General features: G+C 50.7%; 4 protein-coding genes across 4 annotated transcripts; 2 read left to right on the top strand and 2 right to left on the bottom strand.

The window, feature by feature from the left end:
• Window positions 1–194: 194 nt before the first annotated feature.
• CHC_T00000867001 (hypothetical protein) lies at window positions 195–836 on the bottom strand. The gene is made up of 2 exons (XM_005711025.1): window positions 692–836; window positions 195–622 (listed from the first exon to the last, which is right to left on the bottom strand). Exons 1-2 carry the CDS (start codon window positions 834–836, stop codon window positions 195–197), a joined length of 573 nt encoding a protein of 190 aa, XP_005711082.1.
• A 112-nt stretch (window positions 837–948) lies between these two features.
• On the bottom strand, window positions 949–1,716 carry CHC_T00000866001 (hypothetical protein). Its single transcript, XM_005711024.1, has 2 exons — window positions 1,595–1,716; window positions 949–1,501 (listed from the first exon to the last, which is right to left on the bottom strand). Exons 1-2 carry the CDS (start codon window positions 1,714–1,716, stop codon window positions 949–951), a joined length of 675 nt encoding a protein of 224 aa, XP_005711081.1.
• A 9,662-nt stretch (window positions 1,717–11,378) lies between these two features.
• CHC_T00000865001 (hypothetical protein) lies at window positions 11,379–12,146 on the top strand. Its single transcript, XM_005711023.1, has 2 exons — window positions 11,379–11,500; window positions 11,594–12,146. Exons 1-2 carry the CDS (start codon window positions 11,379–11,381, stop codon window positions 12,144–12,146), a joined length of 675 nt encoding a protein of 224 aa, XP_005711080.1.
• A 112-nt stretch (window positions 12,147–12,258) lies between these two features.
• Window positions 12,259–12,900, top strand: CHC_T00000864001 (hypothetical protein). Its single transcript, XM_005711022.1, has 2 exons — window positions 12,259–12,403; window positions 12,473–12,900. Exons 1-2 carry the CDS (start codon window positions 12,259–12,261, stop codon window positions 12,898–12,900), a joined length of 573 nt encoding a protein of 190 aa, XP_005711079.1.
• Window positions 12,901–13,096: the final 196 nt, after the last annotated feature.

Raw genomic sequence — 13,096 nt, 5'->3', positions numbered from 1 at the left:
TTTATTACATTGATACATCGTCGCGGCTGCTACGGCAGAAATGTTATCGCCGTCTCTTGCGACGACTGGCCGTGGTTCGGAAAAAGGGCTACAGAGGTGTATATCTGGACGACATCCGTCAATGACGAGCATCGAAAGCCAAGGGAGAATTCTAATCCTATCGCTTCATTGCCATAAGCAATTGCGTGCATCCTTCACTTTTGCATCTGGTTAAGATCAAGGGCACGTGCACTTGTCAACACTGTAGCAGACCTTCCTACCAGTCTCATTGCTGTCGCCTCAATGTGGGATGCACTCAGTCCAGCTTCTTCGTACTGCTCACCTTGGCTGCCATGATCAATGTATCGATCTGGTAGAACCATGGGGCGGAACTTGACCTTTCCATCGTCCAACATACCCTTGAGCACAGCAAAGTATAGCACATGGTCTCCGAACCCACCGATCGAACCTTCCTCCACAGTGATGATAATTTCATGGTCATTGACAAGCTTGCGAATCAGATCTCGATCTAAAGGCTTCATAAACCTAGCGTCAGCGACCGTGACAGGGATGGTGTTCGCCTCCAAAGCTTCGGCTGCTTTCACGCTCTCCAAGAGCCTGGTTTCTAGACTGAGAATGGCGACTGAACCCTCCTTCGGGCTTGGAGCTTTGTTGCTAATGATGCAACCCTTGCCAATCGCAATCGCATGACCTCTCTCTGGCATCACATCATACTTGCCACCAAGCTTCTGATTAATAACGTCAAGACCCACCCCAACTCCACGAGGGTAGCGCACGACAGAGGGGCTATCGTTAATTGCCAATGATGTGGCGACCATATTTTGTAGCTCACTCATCGCTGGGGGCCATGATTATCATGTTAGGAATGCAACCAATGTAGGCGAGATCAAATGAGCCATGATGCGTTGTTCCTTCGTTTCCGACGAGTCCCGCGCGGTCCAGAATGAATCATACAGGCAACTTTTGAATGGAAACGTCGTGAATGAGTTGATCGTAACCTCGTTGCAGGAAGGTTGAGTAGATGCAACAGAACGGCTTGTATCCCTCGCATTCCATGCCTCCAGCCATCGTCACTGCGTGTTGCTCAGCAATGCCGACATCGTGGCACCGCTTCGGAAAACGTTCCCCGAAAATATTTAAACCAGTGCCTCCGGGCATGGCCGCTGTAATGGCGACAACCTTGCGATCATGTTCGGCCTCAGCAATCAATGCTTTTGAAAAGACGGAGGTATAGCTGGGGGTCTGGGAGACACTCTTATGCTGCTTGCCGGTGCCGACGTCAAAACGGGCGACACCGTGGTATTTGTCTAGGGAAGCCTCCGCGGGGGGGTATCCCTTGCCCTTTTCAGTCTTGACATGGATCAAGACGGGTTTGTTGCCAGGCATGTCGCGGACGTTCTCGAGTACGGGAACAAGGGTATCAAGTTTGTGTCCATCAATGGGACCAACATAATAAAAACCAAGCTCCTCGAAAAGCGTACCTCCCTGCGCCATGATGCCCCTCGTATATTCGTCAACCTGCGCTGCGACGTCCTGGATCTCCTCTGGGAAGAGCTTGGAGAAGCTTTTGGCCATACCTCTCATATCCTGGAACGGCCTCGATGACATGAGGCGAGAAGTATAATCACTGAGAGCACCTGACGGACGAACGCCGGCGACCGTTTTGGTGCCTGTGGGCGGAGATACTTGGTCGTTATCATTAGGAATGACAATCATATGGTTGAAACATTACCGTCTTCGGCCGGGGTTTCTCTTTCACTACATCCACGATGTACATCATACATGCGTCATAAAACACATCAAAAGTAGGTTTTTGTAGATGGATGAAGGAAGTATTTTGCCACATCGCTACCTTTTTCCTGCCCAGACGGACCCAAAACCGTGACCGAAAACACGAATGGTTTGTTCACCACCTTTTTGATTCTGACGCGATTTTTCTTTCAGGAAAGCTCTGCAAAAGAACTCTTGGAACCATCGCGACCTTCAAAAATCTCCAGAGTCGATTCCCCATCTGGCCTGATCTTTGCGTCAACTGTAGAAAACGTAAAGCGACGGACTGGCTTCGATGTGCCTTCCCTTACAATTATCATGACGTTATCGACGGTGTACGACATCCCTCCGCTTGTTCCCTCGATGGGAACGCGGCGCAATGTCTGCTGAGCATCGGCTTGCCTCTTCAACACAGGCTTGACAGCAGGATTTGGCATTTTCGCTTTAGATACACCTTTCATTTGTGTGGGTGCCAAGGTCTTATTTGCGTCTTGGCTTGATTTGTCTACAGGAGCCTGACCTTTAAGCTTAGGAACGACGTCGCTTCCTCTGACCTCTGGCCCTCTACGCAGCTCATCAACCAGCGCAAGAAGCGCAAGCAGAAAAGTGGTATTGCTTTGCTGCACGTGACTTGCCCACAATCTTCTCGTCTCAACAAATACCAAGTTGACCGCCGAGCTCCCAATTCCACCCCCTCGCCTCCAACCTCCATCTAAACTATGGAATGAGACGCACGTTGCGTGCAAAGTGAGTGCACTACGCAATGCGATGCAGCATGCAATGCACAGTGCACTCACCTCGCACTCCAGATTACATAGCATTTACGGCGGGCGGTATGAGTGCAGAATTATCATACACTCATGCCGCCCTCTCGGTGCACTCCAAGTGCCACCAATAGGAATTGTGTGGCCCTCAGCGGCAACAATTCGCGTTCACAGTGCACTCAAATATGCTAAAAATCTCAAATTGCACTGTAGGTGCACTCAAAAAAATTTAATATTTTCTTCTAGGGTACGGAGCCTTCAGATTGCGAAGTACCTCAGATATAATGCTATGTTTGGTACCAGACTTGACAGCTAGGTCAATCTACTGCCTGTTTTGTGCAGCCCATATGAAAATGCTTCTCCATAGGGGCCGCTCGAAGTATCTGAAGCCATTGGGATTCTTAGCCAAGTACGCACGGTTCCTTAAACTCGACGTTGTCGACATCATCTATATTTTTGGAGTCTTCAGAGCTGCTGTCAAGAACAACTTGCACCATTTCATAATTAGACCCGTCACGAAGCGGTTGCGACCTGCCAAGAGCAGCAGGAGAGGCCGGCTGGCGGATGAAAACTCGCTGCTGCCATCCCCCCGGCACATCTCCTTGATGCAGACCAATGAAAGTGCCGTTCACGATACGAGTCTGCATTGGGATCAGGGATAGTTTTCATTTCATACAGAGGCTGTTCATAGGCTGCTGGTCATGGAGTTCTTCAAAGACTGAACAACTTGGATCACGTGCACTATCTTCTCAAAAAGAACTAACGCGATTTGCTTCCGTTTGACTGTACTTAAGTGCCGCTGGTAATGGATCTTTTTTGTCCCGCCCGCGCCTCTTGTTTGCTACAGTCCGATGCCTGTCCATTGTGGAACGACAGACTACTCTGTCGCGAGCGCCATATATACAAGTGAAGTCCAAATCACAGAGGCAAATGAAACGATCCATACAAAGTATGTCACGAGATGTACGAAAAAGGTATGGAGAAACCCAGACCAGAAGCAGGAGGACTTTTTGTTGTGCCTGCCATCAAGGAGAGTACGACAGTCTATATCGGTGATTGAAATTGTAAACGAAAGTAAAAAAACAGAACGAAGGTGAGGCAAAACTTACCGCGCCTTCAAAAGTGCAGTAGTGTTAAATATATGCAAATTCGTACACGTCCGCTGCAACCGGTTCAAAGATCATCCCCGAAGCGCGTCCCGAAGCATGTTACAGGCCGTAATTATTAAGCCTCCGGGAACCGGACGGTGGCGCCGAGATTATAGTGAAGGAGGCGCGAAAAAGCGATATTTGATTCGCAAGAGGGCTAGAAGAGAGATCGAAACAAGTTCATCAATGTCTCCAGATTCCTACAGCAAGTCATCAAAGAACATAATCAACGAAATCAGAACAGTATTACGGAGAGATACATGTAGCATAAAGACCCCCAACGGCGAGGGGGTGTATGCTGACAGTTCGGCCGGACTCCTGATCGGCAGGAAGACGGGAAGCAACCCCCCCTAACGGAACTGGGAGAGCCCGGGGTAACAGTGGTAGAGCGGATACGGTCGAGGGCGCGCGCACGAGCGGGCCGATCTACGCCTCGACACCCCGGAGTAGCGCTGGGTGATGTACCAGCGCTGACGGGCGGAGGCAGATCTAGGCTCGCCGGCGTGCTCGTGCGCCCTCTGCTCGCTCGACCCCTGACTAGATACGGGCTAGTGGGCACCCGTTATAGAATAAGCGGGGCGGAGCTTGACCAGGGGCGCAGGTTCTGTACAAGTCCGTGCTTGTCTCCCTTCGCCTCCACCAGTCCGCTCCGTATTTAATATACATAACAACTTATAATAACACTACAGTACCGAATTACTGTAGTGGGTTACTGTAGTGCAGGTCGGCCTGCACTGTAATACTATCAGCCGTCGGGGCTGACAGTACACGTGTGCACGTGGGTGCCCGAGTCCTCGCACACGTGGGGTACACGTGGACTTGCGTGGCAGCACTGTAGAGCGTCGGGCTCTGCAGTAGCTAGCTAATCCAATGTTAATCACACCTCATGTAAATCCCCCAGGGGGTGTTATACTACAATACATAGAAGTTCTAGAATATGGCAGGACATCCGGTGAAAGAAACAGCGATGCTCTTGAAACGGGTGGGGATCACCTCGAATCCCTTCTGGAGTATAAAGATGGCCAGGGCAACAAAAAGACATAATATGGGGAGAAACTGTACGGCAAAGTACCTGGGGAGATGATAAGAGCAGCCAAGCCTTCTATATGCTAGGATGAAGATATGAGAGTATGTCATCAAACGATTGGAAACTCGGCAATTGAAGCGTTGATGAGACAGAAGATGACGCATGCTGCGAGTAAGTTTCGCCCGAAATAAACAAAGCATTCTGTGTCGTGCACTGAGGGGGAAGACAGTAGGTCTCCCCTCAGGCAGAGCACCGCGCGTTCGGGGCGTGAGGGTTGATTCGGGAGACCACCCGTGGGGTAACCGGCACGGGGTCCTGGCGTCTAACGCAGTAGGGAAATTAAGGGAAAAAGGGGGAAAGTAGAGCCCAGGAGGGCCGAAGTGGTAGGGACAGCTGTCGTGCAGAGGGCAGTGTGTAGCGGGACGACGCGCGCGGTAGAGATAGGTGAGAATCGGGACGCAGATGGCTCGCAGGGTACCGTCGTAGGACGGGGACCGACGCGAGGCTACGAATCCGTTCCAGAAACCCGAGTTCTAGACCCAAAGCTTCGTGAGGATTTACTTCGGGTCGGACGTCGGCTATATACTAGCCGGCGTCGGAGCCATAATTAATTAAACTAAAAATACTAAATTAACACGTCGGCGGTTGCCGGAGAAAACCCTCCTAGTTAGGAGGTATGACACCCATTACACGTGGGGATTGACACTTGTACACGGGGGCCTTGATGCCCGGCTACATGTGGCGACTGGTATACGTGTGCACCGCGGAAGGAGCTGCGCGGGCCAGGGACAGGTGTCCTGAATAAAAGATGAGGTGTGTCAGTGCACTACATAACCCCCTCTTAGAATAGATCGTACCTGCGAACCTAACTTGGGCGACCAGTGGGCCGTCGGTGGCTTATATGGAGCTCCGCCCGGTATCAGGCTTGAAGGCGGCGAGTACCACGATCCTGATCGGGCGGATCTGGATGTTGTTCCGTAGGGTGGAGGCGGTGCTTAAGGCCTTCCGCTCCTTCGTGGGAGGTACAGTGATTACGGTCCCGCGCAGACAGCATCCTCCACGCGATTTTCGTTTCGCGATCAGTGTCTCCTTCCTTGCAACAAGTGCGATTCTTTCCCGCGGTCGGCGTCACCATTCTTGCGGCGAGCGACGTTTCTCGTTGCGAGCAGGGGCCAGCCACGTGTCTCGCGCGGTTTTCATGGCGACACGCGCGCGCTCGTCATCGCGACAAACGCGCCCTCTCGCGACCGTCGCGACCGTCGCGAGTCAACCGCAGTACACGCGACTTTGTTCGTGTCGCGCACGGCCTCATGGCGGCAGGCGTGGCCACTTTTGTCGACACGCTTCCTTGGAGCGAACCCGAGTCGTTGCTTCCCACCGTGCATTCCCTCGCGAAGAGCGCGAGTTAATTCGAGGGATCAGAGAGGCCTTCTCGTCGTTACGGACGCGATTTTGTTATCGTGATCAGCGACCTTCCTCACGACAAGCGGCGTATTGTCGCAATCCACGGTCTTCCTCGTAACTCGGGCGAGTTCTCCTGTCCTTCGGCGGCAGATCCGGATCCTTCGCGACAGTCCATCTTTTTGCGTCGAGCGCTTTTTTTCGCCACCAGCGGGGGTTTTCGTCTCCGTGACCAGCACGGTTTTCCTCTGCAGCAAGCGCGTTCGTATCTGCGACAGGCGCGGTTTGTTTCGCGACAAGCGTGATTTGTTTTCGCGACAATCGCGATTTGTTTTCGCCACAAGCGCGATTTTCTTATTAACCGCGACAAGCACGAGTTTCTCCGCGGCAAGCGCAGTGGTATCCGCGACAAGCGCGATTTTCCTTTTTAACCGCGACAAGCACGGTACGAGTTTGTCCGCGGCAAGGGCGAGCATTTCTACGACGAGCGCGAGCATTTGCGCGGCAAGCACGAGTGTAGCGCAATGCGCCTGTCAGGCAGAGACCGCGGTCCGATGGTCCAGCAAAAACAACAACAGCGCCAAAAAGAAGAACTGCCGACCGCACAGCGCTACGGAGTGTCCGACTCTCCCTTCTCCGTTTAAACGAGCTTGCGACCCGTAGTAGCTCTGATCCCTGATAGGGGGGCACAGAGAAACAGCCCGGCCCGGGATCGATGTGGTAGAGACTTGCGAAGAGATCTGCTCGACGAGTGTGCGGTGGGGCGTGAACTTAGGTACCCCGGTTTCACTGGGTTGTAAGGCCAATGGTCGTTGAGTTTCTTCGACACCTTGTAACACGACAAGGCCTTCGACGGGGGCGTCGCAACGCGGCCCGACGGGATGAAGTGAAAGTAGTAGCGCTACACCAACTGTGGCGCCCGATGGCTCGAAACACCTTCACCGGTTCTCTCGCAACCGAGGCCGATGGTACCAACACTGGCTTGTGCACACGACAAAGCCCTTCGAGGAAGACGTCGCTGCAACAGTCTCCGTCGGAAAATAGGTCACAGTAGCAGCACTACGTCAACTGTGTCGCCCGATGGCCAAGACACCAACACCGGTTCGGTCGCAACCAATACCGATGGTACCAACACAAGATAAGGGAAACAGGTAGAATTAGAGATAGAAAAGGATACGGAAATAAAGGATAAGGAAAGGGAACCCCCGACCGCAAAGGATAAAGTAATCTGTAATAAAATGGAATGTCTTGTAAAAGACGGACTTCGACCAAGGCGATATCCGACTCAGGCAACTCGGGTTACCTTTACTGACTAGGTGGTCAGCGGGCTAAGGTGTATATCGCCCTGCCGGAGCCACTACAGTAGCTCACGGCGCTAGATCCTAGATCTAATCTAATGTCAGCAAAATTAATGCCAACTAATTAACTAAATAAAATTAAATAATTAAAAATTAAAACTGTGCAATTATTCACACGTCTGTCCCCCAACCCGGACTACTTGTCATATCCAATTATTTTCCTTTCACTTCACCCCCCTGTAGAGCCCTGTATTGCACTACATGAGGTGGACTCCGGAATTTGTAGAGGGCGGGGAGTGCATAGGTTAGTGGTCTAAATTTCTATGCAATCCCTCTCCTTCAGCGCAACTGCCTCGTATTCTGTGCAAACACTTGGCCACCTTGACACCCCACCCCAATCAACGTATGAACCCACCCGACTGCGCAAACACCCCTGAAACAACATAAAACATGTCTATCCAACCCAAGGAGCTCCTCGCCAGCGACGTTCTGCACTACCATTCTCATTGCTTCAATTATGGACAGTTTCCAGAAATGAGAAATCAACGTTTTTACTAATCAGACACACTTTTTTGGCAATTCCTGAGCTCGGCAAGAGACAAAAAATGGGAAATGGGGTCAATTCTGGACAGGGAGCTGCGCACTTTTATCGATAGTGAGACAATCCGACGAGTCCTAAGGCCGCCATTCAGTTCTCTCATCTTCAACACACCCTAAGGGTGTGTTGAAGATGAGAGAACTGAAAGGGGCAAATATCGGCGGGCAAGGCTTGCCCGCCGATATTTGCCCCTTTCTCTGAGATGGCGCCATGACGCAATTGGAATGTCATCCAAAACGTCCCCGTCCGTTGAGTCAATCAGCCTTTGCGAAAACACTTTCTTCTCCTGGACAACGGCTTTCTTCGCTCCCTTCACAGGTCATACCCTCAATAGGTATCGGAGTGCTCTGTTCAATACTGTTGTCAGAATTGCAGGCACTCTCAAGTCTTTGCTTAGAGGTCCCTTTTCCTGATCTTGCTTGAAGACGCTGCGCACCAGCCATGGATGCATTGACTTTACGCCACATTGTGACGTCTTTGCAAGCTTGGGTGGAGAGACTTGCCTATCAGGCAACTTGTTCACTTTGAACTCACTGTTCAGCAGTAGTAGTATCTCTGCTAATGCAATACAGGCCGAACCATAGCCGTCTGATAATTGTCGAATTCTGTCTAGCAAGGCGCGTTAATCATTTCTAATCTCTCCTATATGAGAATCACGAAAAGAGCAAGTACTTCGCGTGTTAAAACTACTACATAAACGTCCTTTGAGGTTATCAGTGTCTTGACTCGTCGCAATTCGGCCAAGAAACCGAAATTCATTGGCCATAATCCAGACTCATAAAATGACTTTCCGGCAATCTCTCGAGTCAACGCGCGATAACCCGCCACTGCCAGCTTTTTCATGAAAGCAGAGTTAGTCCACGTCATTTCGCTGATCATCAGAAGCTCATACCTTGTAGACCGAACGGCTTTTTGAAATATTCTATTCATAGACTGGTCACACGGCTGCAACAAATGAGACTGGTCACACGGCCGCAACAAATGAGTGGTACGAGCTGGCAACTAGACCACCAAAACTCGAAGCTTCTCGCATTCTTCGAGCCATATGTCTCCCTGCCTGAAACTGTGTCCGTCTTAGAGGAGAAGAACATACTCATGTGGTGGTACTGTTTTTTGCGCATGTCGATTGATATGATGAATAACTTTGACAATTACGTCTTTGTCGATTGAGACGTGTGGTGCAGCAACAAGCCCTGCGTCATCAGGAAACTAGTTTTCGTTACACAACCAGTGTACTACACCATTTGCATTAGTGAAGTCCTCAGTATCAAGAGGCTTAAGCAATGATTTCATTACTTTCTTACCAGAGGCTCTCGAAAGGGCTACGTTGCCGCATGTTGCCACACCACGTCCCGCCGTCAAGTGCTTACCGGGGTCTCTAATGCTCAATCGAGTCCCGCCCTGCTTGCTGCTGGACGAGGTGAAGTACTTCTGTTTACGACCGTATTCACAGCCAACAACGATTTCATCCCAGTTCCATATTTTTGGAGGGTCTCTAAGGACTTCTAGGAATTATTCTTGAAGTTTCAAAATAAATTCCTTCAGACTGCCCATATGCGATGAATTATCTGCAGCGAGCCTTGGTAAGGACACATTCTGGGACGCTCTGTAGGCCGATTCTCTATGTCGTGCTCTGAAGGGGCGTATGGCATCGGAGGATGAGACGCAGTTGGAGAATGAGTTTTTCCTGCCTCCCGCTATCTTTCTTTGAAGGCTTTCCATTAGACGAGCTCACGGCAAATACTTTTTCGGCTGCTTCGAGAGTCTTGTCCACGACGAGACTCTGTTTAGCACTTGTGAAAACTGTGCCACGGCCTGCGAAGTGCTTTTCCGGATCGAGCAGTTTTGCGAGCCGTTGCATGTCCTCCTCTATGGTCGCCTTTCGAATATTAGACACTGTCGTGCGAGTGACACCATTTCGAGTTGATACTTCCATTGGACAGATGCCGCGCCGCAGACGCGGTAATGCGTTTACCGTCTGATACGCTCCGATTTTCTGTTAGCAAGCCTTTTGTTATGTGCGATAGTTTGAGCGCGAATCAAGCGCAGCACTTTCGGGCCTCCGTGTAGTATAATCCCTAACTGGATTTAGATGAGATCAGCTACTGTAGGGCCAGAGCTCTATAGTACGACAGCACGCGCACACACGCGTAACAGATATGTACTGTCAGCTCCAATGGCTGACAGCGTTACAGTACGGGACGGCCCGCACTGACTACAGTGGCATTACAGTAAAGTACGTACTGTACTGTAGTATGATAGAATTAACTTGTACATTAAATATGCGAGCGACCGACGGCGGTGAGCCCTAGAAGAAAATATTAAATTTTTTTGAGTGCACCTACAGTGCAATTTGAGATTTTTAGCATATTTGAGTGCACTGTGAACGCGAATTGTTGCCGCTGAGGGCCACACAATTCCTATTGGTGGCACTTGGAGTGCACCGAGAGGGCGGCATGAGTGTATGATAATTCTGCACTCATACCGCCCGCCGTAAATGCTATGTAATCTGGAGTGCGAGGTGAGTGCACTGTGCATTGCATGCTGCATCGCATTGCGTAGTGCACTCACTTTGCACGCAACGTGCGTCTCATTCCATAGTTTAGATGGAGGTTGGAGGCGAGGGGGTGGAATTGGGAGCTCGGCGGTCAACTTGGTATTTGTTGAGACGAGAAGATTGTGGGCAAGTCACGTGCAGCAAAGCAATACCACTTTTCTGCTTGCGCTTCTTGCGCTGGTTGATGAGCTGCGTAGAGGGCCAGAGGTCAGAGGAAGCGACGTCGTTCCTAAGCTTAAAGGTCAGGCTCCTGTAGACAAATCAAGCCAAGACGCAAATAAGACCTTGGCACCCACACAAATGAAAGGTGTATCTAAAGCGAAAATGCCAAATCCTGCTGTCAAGCCTGTGTTGAAGAGGCAAGCCGATGCTCAGCAGACATTGCGCCGCGTTCCCATCGAGGGAACAAGCGGAGGGATGTCGTACACCGTCGATAACGTCATGATAATTGTAAGGGAAGGCACATCGAAGCCAGTCCGTCGCTTTACGTTTTCTACAGTTGACGCAAAGATCAGGCCAGATGGGGAATCGACTCTGGAGATTTTTGAAGGTCGCGATGGTTCCAAGAGTTCTTTTGCAGAGCTTTCCTGAAAGAAAAATCGCGTCAGAATCAAAAAGGTGGTGAACAAACCATTCGTGTTTTCGGTCACGGTTTTGGGTCCGTCTGGGCAGGAAAAAGGTAGCGATGTGGCAAAATACTTCCTTCATCCATCTACAAAAACCTACTTTTGATGTGTTTTATGACGCATGTATGATGTACATCGTGGATGTAGTGAAAGAGAAACCCCGGCCGAAGACGGTAATGTTTCAACCATATGATTGTCATTCCTAATGATAACGACCAAGTATCTCCGCCCACAGGCACCAAAACGGTCGCCGGCGTTCGTCCGTCAGGTGCTCTCAGTGATTATACTTCTCGCCTCATGTCATCGAGGCCGTTCCAGGATATGAGAGGTATGGCCAAAAGCTTCTCCAAGCTCTTCCCAGAGGAGATCCAGGACGTCGCAGCGCAGGTTGACGAATATACGAGGGGCATCATGGCGCAGGGAGGTACGCTTTTCGAGGAGCTTGGTTTTTATTATGTTGGTCCCATTGATGGACACAAACTTGATACCCTTGTTCCCGTACTCGAGAACGTCCGCGACATGCCTGGCAACAAACCCGTCTTGATCCATGTCAAGACTGAAAAGGGCAAGGGATACCCCCCCGCGGAGGCTTCCCTAGACAAATACCACGGTGTCGCCCGTTTTGACGTCGGCACCGGCAAGCAGCATAAGAGTGTCTCCCAGACCCCCAGCTATACCTCCGTCTTTTCAAAAGCATTGATTGCTGAGGCCGAACATGATCGCAAGGTTGTCGCCATTACAGCGGCCATGCCCGGAGGCACTGGTTTAAATATTTTCGGGGAACGTTTTCCGAAGCGGTGCCACGATGTCGGCATTGCTGAGCAACACGCAGTGACGATGGCTGGAGGCATGGAATGCGAGGGATACAAGCCGTTCTGTTGCATCTACTCAACCTTCCTGCAACGAGGTTACGATCAACTCATTCACGACGTTTCCATTCAAAAGTTGCCTGTATGATTCATTCTGGACCGCGCGGGACTCGTCGGAAACGAAGGAACAACGCATCATGGCTCATTTGATCTCGCCTACATTGGTTGCATTCCTAACATGATAATCATGGCCCCCAGCGATGAGTGAGCTACAAAATATGGTCGCCACATCATTGGCAATTAACGATAGCCCCTCTGTCGTGCGCTACCCTCGTGGAGTTGGGGTGGGTCTTGACGTTATTAATCAGAAGCTTGGTGGCAAGTATGATGTGATGCCAGAGAGAGGTCATGCGATTGCGATTGGCAAGGGTTGCATCATTAGCAACAAAGCTCCAAGCCCGAAGGAGGGTTCAGTCGCCATTCTCAGTCTAGAAACCAGGCTCTTGGAGAGCGTGAAAGCAGCCGAAGCTTTGGAGGCGAACACCATCCCTGTCACGGTCGCTGACGCTAGGTTTATGAAGCCTTTAGATCGAGATCTGATTCGCAAGCTTGTCAATGACCATGAAATTATCATCACTGTGGAGGAAGGTTCGATCGGTGGGTTCGGAGACCATGTGCTATACTTTGCTGTGCTCAAGGGTATGTTGGACGATGGAAAGGTCAAGTTCCGCCCCATGGTTCTACCAGATCGATACATTGATCATGGCAGCCAAGGTGAGCAGTACGAAGAAGCTGGACTGAGTGCATCCCACATTGAGGCGACAGCAATGAGACTGGTAGGAAGGTCTGCTACAGTGTTGACAAGTGCACGTGCCCTTGATCTTAACCAGATGCAAAAGTGAAGGATGCACGCAATTGCTTATGGCAATGAAGCGATAGGATTAGAATTCTCCCTTGGCTTTCGATGCTCGTCATTGACGGATGTCGTCCAGATATACACCTCTGTAGCCCTTTTTCCGAACCACGGCCAGTCGTCGCAAGAGACGGCGATAACATTTCTGCCGTAGCAGCCGCGACGATGTATCAATGTAATAAAAT

This window comes from Chondrus crispus, genomic scaffold (assembly GCF_000350225.1).
Source record: "Chondrus crispus Stackhouse genomic scaffold, scaffold_663, whole genome shotgun sequence".
In the NCBI taxonomy this organism is placed as follows: Eukaryota; Rhodophyta; class Florideophyceae; order Gigartinales; family Gigartinaceae; genus Chondrus; species Chondrus crispus.
This window is presented reverse-complemented; position numbering and strand designations above follow the sequence as displayed.